This window comes from Chenopodium quinoa, unplaced genomic scaffold, assembly GCF_001683475.1.
Source record: "Chenopodium quinoa cultivar QQ74 unplaced genomic scaffold, ASM168347v1, whole genome shotgun sequence".
NCBI classification, from domain to species: domain Eukaryota; kingdom Viridiplantae; phylum Streptophyta; class Magnoliopsida; order Caryophyllales; family Amaranthaceae; genus Chenopodium; species Chenopodium quinoa.
The window spans coordinates 2,014,282-2,020,444 of NW_018745003.1; the positions used below are offsets into that span (position 1 = coordinate 2,014,282).

Here is a 6,163-nt window from a genome sequence, read left to right on the forward strand (position 1 = left end):
TATGTATCTTACGTACTACAAATTTGTTACTTAACTTCTATTACGTGTTGTTGATGCTGGAAAAACTGTAAATGGTGACTGCTGGTTTATGTTTGACTTTCTTCTTTTAATTTTGGGTGTTTGTCCAAACTGAATTATGTTTCAATTAATGACTTGAATCGAACTTGGTTAGATCACGTTTGACATACATATCAACTTATAATAAGTGCATCATGCAACCTTAATATATCATTTCAAATTAAATAGTTTCAATTCATAATTAAATCACATCAAAACTATGGAGAAAAATTGATACATTTGTTAGTTACGGAGAAAGAGAAACAAGTACATAAACTTATATTGATGAACTACGATACAATTATCAATTATGTAGTATTTATACATTGTACATATATAACTACAAGCACAATCTTGTTGATACTGCATTACACAAGAAATTAATTCACCATTATTTGTGTACCATAACTCTTTCTCAAGAACAAACTTACAAAAGCCTATAACTTTTTTTCTTCCCGGGAAAATGTCCTAAGCCAAATATTACAAAGAAACTAAAGTTTTATTAGTCATCCCTCAATTTATCCCCCAGTTGTATATAAAAGGCGTTCATCTTCGTCGTATAAAATTTATAGCCAAGGAGAGTTGTAAATAGGGGTTACAACAGACTTGACATTGGTATACTTGTACAAAGCTTCCATCCCTAAATCTCTGCCAAATCCACTCATTTTATACCCACCATAAGGACAATCAAGATCAAATGCAAAATAACAGTTGATCCATATTACTCCGGCTCTAATCGATCTTGACACTGTATTTGCTATGTCGATGTTTTTAGTGACTATCCCTGCTGCTAGCCCGTATTTCGTGCTATTTGCTCTCTCTATTGCCTCCTCGATAGTCCTGCAGTTTGGTAGGCCACAAGGATATATGTTTAGTCGCGATGGCTTATGACCTTGTTCATTTAGCTATTATCAAATGCCCAATATCAACACTTAAGAAAGGACTAATTGTTTAAGAGTTTCAATCAGTAAAATTAAACTTACTTGAATTTCAACAATGACATGACAGGCCCGAATATTTCCTCTTTAGCTATCACCATATCGTCCTAAAGACATTCAAACACAAATAATCAGAACTCGTAGAACTATAGGCAGCAATAGATCGATGCATTAACTTGTTAATACAGAGTAAGGTTGGTTAGTTACCTGAACATTTGTAAATATGGTAGGCTGAATGAAGTAACCCTTTTCTCCATGTCGACTACCACCACATAACAAGTTAGCTCCTTCTCGCTTCCCATGCTCTATGTACGAAAGTATTTTCTCAAATTGCTTCTTGTCAACCTACACAACGATACATAAGCATCAAACGATTAGTATATTAACACAAAATTTGACATTGAACTAATTGATCAAGGAACTGATGCATATGAACAAAATTTACGTAGTTATGTAAATTGCACCTGTGGTCCTTGATGAACATTGTCATCAAAGGGGTCTCCCACAATCCAATTCTTAGCCTTCTCTGCCAATTTCTGGACTACTGCATCATGAATCCCTTCTTGAACGAAAACTCGAGAGCCAGCTACACAAATCTCTCCCTGCAAGAGTAACAAAAATAGGATCAAACTAAGGATAGGTTATCTTAGAGTTTGATCATGAACCAAAAAAAAAAAAAAGCTACAAAACACATTTACCTTGTTATAGCAAATGCCGCGGAGGGCAAGATCAGCAGCAACATCAACATCAGCATCATCGAAAATCATAACAGGGGATTTTCCTCCTAATTCAAGGGAAACTTGCTTTAAGTTGCTCATTGCTGCTGCTTGCATTACTAGTCGTCCCACTTCTGTAGACCCTGTAAAACTAACCTGTATAAACATTCAAAATAACATTTAGTTTTTGACCATTTTAGTAAGATTTTCGACAGTGGTAACTTCATCAAACTTAAACTTACTTTGTCAATGTCCATATGGGATGCTATGGCTGCACCAGCAGTCGGTCCAAATCCGGTGACCACATTAATGACTCCATCAGGTATACCAGCCTAATTCAAGAAATATTTATAAGTAATCAGTTTATTAGAGCATAAACTCCGTATATACCCATGTCAAGATGTCGAAGATGATATGCAAAAACATACTTATCAGAAATCCCTTACAACATACGAAGTAATATCTTATAAAAACGTACCAACTTGGAGAGGTGAGCATAGAACAAAGCCGAGAGGGGGGTTTGCTCAGCCGGCTTAACCACCATGGTGCAGCCAGCAGCCAAGGAAGGAGCCACCTTCATGAAATACATACTTGTTGGAAAATTCCATGGTATAATGTGGCCTACCACTCCTACAGGCTCGCGTAGAGTGTACCCCTGCAACGCACGTGACATCTTCAACGTCTCACCATGAATTTTATCGGCTGCTCCTGCATAGTACCTTAGATTACTTGCACCACTAGGGATGTCTATCAATTTTCCCATGCCAAATAGCTTCCCTGCATCAATTGCATCCAATGCTGCCAATTCTTCGGCATGTTCCTCTACTAACTCTGCATATTTTATCATCAATCTTCCCCTTGCCTTCATTTAAGCACCCAAAATTAGTTAATGTCTTAATGCCAGAGTATGTAATTGTACATTAATTATTACATGAATTTCGTCCATATATGATACGAGTACGTAGTATATGTGACTATGTGAGCATGCTAATAAAAAGTCGAATTTAAAAATATTATACCAAGCATGCTCTAAAAGTATTGACATGTACGTTAAATCATGTCAATACTAAATTGTTGCATATACTATTCATCAGTAACTCAGTAAGTTTAAACTTTAAATGATTGATCATTCGAGGGGCTAAAACGCCTAATAGGTCGTCTTATTCTCTTCTTTGATCACACTGTCTTTAACCTTTACTTTATGAGGGGCTTAATCCTTTACTTTAATCTCACGTATCTTAATTATACTGTATTGTCAATTTGATGAAAGTTGTTGAAAAAGTAAATCTTACATAACTCAATTGAACCCTACACACCTATTATTAGACTATCATTTAGCCATTTCCATGTAAAAATACTTATTGGGGGAGGGGGGTGGCCGGTGAGGCATGAGAGATTATGTTATCCAATTACAATTTACAACTGTATGTTTATATACTCACTATCTGTTCAAATATGCGCAACGGTTTGAATTTTACATTATTTATACACTAATTCTAACTTAATTTTTTGTTTTTTACTAATTTAATGTACAAAGGAAATTTACTTTCTTTTGCTTATTCAGTTAGTAATAAACAATTAAAAACATTAACAATAAATGTTGTACATTAACAAACGTGATTAGTTTAAAAAATAAATAAAGAAAAGAAAAAATAAACATTAGCAAACTTATCACTAAAACCACAATCTCGATAATTTTAAAACCTGAAAGGAAATACTCCATATTTCCAAGATAAAATCCTGTAGGAGAAAGGTCAACAATTATAAGAGTGATAATTTAGGAGGTGCGACAAAAGAAATTATAGGAATATGATAAATTAGGAGGTGTGACAAAAGAAATTAAAGAGCACAAAGTCATATTTTTGTATATATGTTATTACTATATGAATATGAGTGTTATGTATGGTAGGACTTACATGACCAGACATACGAGGCCAGGGACCATGGTCAAATGCATCACGGGCAGCCTTGACAGCTAAATCTATGTCCTCTTTGTCTCCTTCGGCTATCTTCGCTACCACTTCGCCATTTCTTGGATCTATAGTTTCAAACAATTTTCCTGCATTTTTCACATACGTATCCCTCTCAATTATTAATCAAACATGTCACATGAACACGATTCTTAAAATAAACAACGAAATTGTCACTTCCATCTTATCACTTTGGTAGGATTTAACTTGTCCATGCTACCAACTAACAATCTTTGATTTTACACTCGAGTGTACAATAGATTAAATTATTCAGTATCTGATTATTAAATTTTATCTTCAAGTTTTACCATTTTTTTTTAATTGGATTCTTTGTAAAAGCTAGTCTTTGTTATTTGAAGAAAACGATGGTAGAAAAGAAGAGATATGCGTTGGGACCAAGGTATTAAGGGAACTTTTTATCCTAAAATCAAGTCATTTCTATTATAATTCAATCTTGTTATCATCACAAACACCGTAACAAATAAGGGTGGAGGATTGTGCTGATGACCTAATCTAAAAAGTCAAAAGACCCTAAAAACCTTACTTTTTATGATTTTTTGTTTGTTCATTTGGTGTAATATTCACGAGTGTCAAGTTAGACACTTGGACTAAGGAGATACATCGAGATTCAAATCTCAAACCTCTAAAATTTTACAAAGTGGACGGGTTAAATGAATTAATATAGTGATTTTCTATAATACATCAACAAATAGAGTAATTGGAATAATTGCATGCTCCAAAGCCTTTCCCTTCCAAGACCTAATATAAATTCATATTTGGGGCAGACCAGCTAAACCACTTCTAGCTACTACTACTACTACTAGTTAACGATAATTGGTAACTCTATTAATTTATGCAAAAATCAATGCCAATTTAGTAGTAGGTTAAAATCTAATTATATTAAAAGTCATCGTTAATTGTGTGGGTCTACAAATACCACATGCATCTATTTAGTAACATTAAAAAAAAAAAAAAAAAATAATAAAAACCACATGCAAAAAGAGATAACCTTAACTATAATATAAATTACGTATTATAGAAAGTTTTTAATAAATTTAGATTTGTCCACTCTATTTGTCTACTATGACAAGTATTAGACTCATTTGCTCAATGGTCCACCTTTGAATTTACTCCGTCTTTAATTGGTTGGCTTTAATTTTCTTCCTACTCCGCATCATTTAAGGATCCAATAAATTTTTCTTCAAAAATAAAGATCCAATAATTTTGAAAATGATTGATTTATTTAGCTTGAATTCTAAAAATATTTCGAATTATTATCGTCATATGCCATCTACCACAATAATTAACCCATGCTAAAGAATGATCTAAAAACATTTTTATAATAGATTTTAATTAAGATGATATATTTAATATAATTAAAAATAAATTCCAAATTCATAAACAAAAGAAGAATTATTAGAGGTCATTCCAAGGCTATACAATAAAATAATAATAGTATACTCTAACTTGCATTATTGTGTAGATTCTCACTCTCATTGAAGGCCGAAACTAATTTGGCATCTTAATGAATAATTGAAGAGATTAAGAACTAATTCTCAAATTATTTATTATTTGTTTTAAGGAAAAAAAATGTTTCGGGAATATATGTTGATACAAGTTGAAGATGTGAGGTGACATATATGTTTACCAAATTCCAACATACAAAAAAAAAATGCACACTACGTACTAAATTAATAAGGAATAATACTTCCTTCTTTTTTTTTTTTTTTTTTTTTTTATGAGACATGGAAAAGAACTTTTAGAAACGAATTAAGGAAAAATTAGGGAAAAGGTTTATTAAAGAAAACGAACCTGAAATGGCATCGACGAATTCTCCATTGATGAACAGCTTAGTAAACTTAATATCTGGGATTTTAGAGGAGGTTGATTTTAAGCTTCCATTAGTTTTAGTACTCATCTTTCTCTTTCTTTCTTTCTTTTTCTCTCTATGTTTTTGTTTCTCTCTCTAAATACTCTGTTTTTAGTCTGTTTTGGAATACTACTAGTTAATGTGGACTCTTATAAGCTTCACTTAATTTTGATTTTGGTTAATAATGTTACATCATTATATACGTGTGCCTTTTGTACACCGTATCTGATGCTTACTATTAAAATGCTATTTTATTGATGTTTAATAAAAACAATATTGTATTGAATTGATTGCTAACAAACAAGATTGCTTAAACTCATTTTGTCTTTATTTTTCAAACACAGAACATTACATTTATTAAGATTTGTTAGTCTGTTAGATCTTAGATGGACCTTCCTCACAAGTGTTACAACTTTTTTTTTTTTTTGTTCATATACTGTACCTGCCTCACAACTTGTCAAAGTCTAATATTTCTTTCACTTTTAAAAAATCCGTCACATTACCAATGAAGAGTTGGACTGATGGGTTTGGCCTATGGTAGAAAACTAGAAATTGTGGGTCTGCCTACCTCACATGATTATCACGTTGGCTTTTGATATCATGTTGAATGAT

At 32.4% G+C, this 6,163-nt stretch overlaps 1 protein-coding gene across 1 annotated transcript; it reads right to left on the reverse strand.

Moving 5' to 3' along the window:
- Positions 1 to 304: 304 nt before the first annotated feature.
- Positions 305 to 5,714, reverse strand: LOC110707828 (aldehyde dehydrogenase family 2 member C4-like). The gene is made up of 9 exons (XM_021885878.1): positions 5,494 to 5,714; positions 3,628 to 3,770; positions 2,190 to 2,573; positions 1,954 to 2,043; positions 1,694 to 1,867; positions 1,460 to 1,597; positions 1,203 to 1,340; positions 1,041 to 1,102; positions 305 to 897 (listed from the first exon to the last, which is right to left on the reverse strand). The coding sequence occupies exons 1-9, from the start codon at positions 5,597 to 5,599 to the stop codon at positions 624 to 626; spliced, it is 1,509 nt and encodes a 502-aa protein (XP_021741570.1). The 5' UTR covers positions 5,600 to 5,714; the 3' UTR covers positions 305 to 623.
- Positions 5,715 to 6,163: the final 449 nt, after the last annotated feature.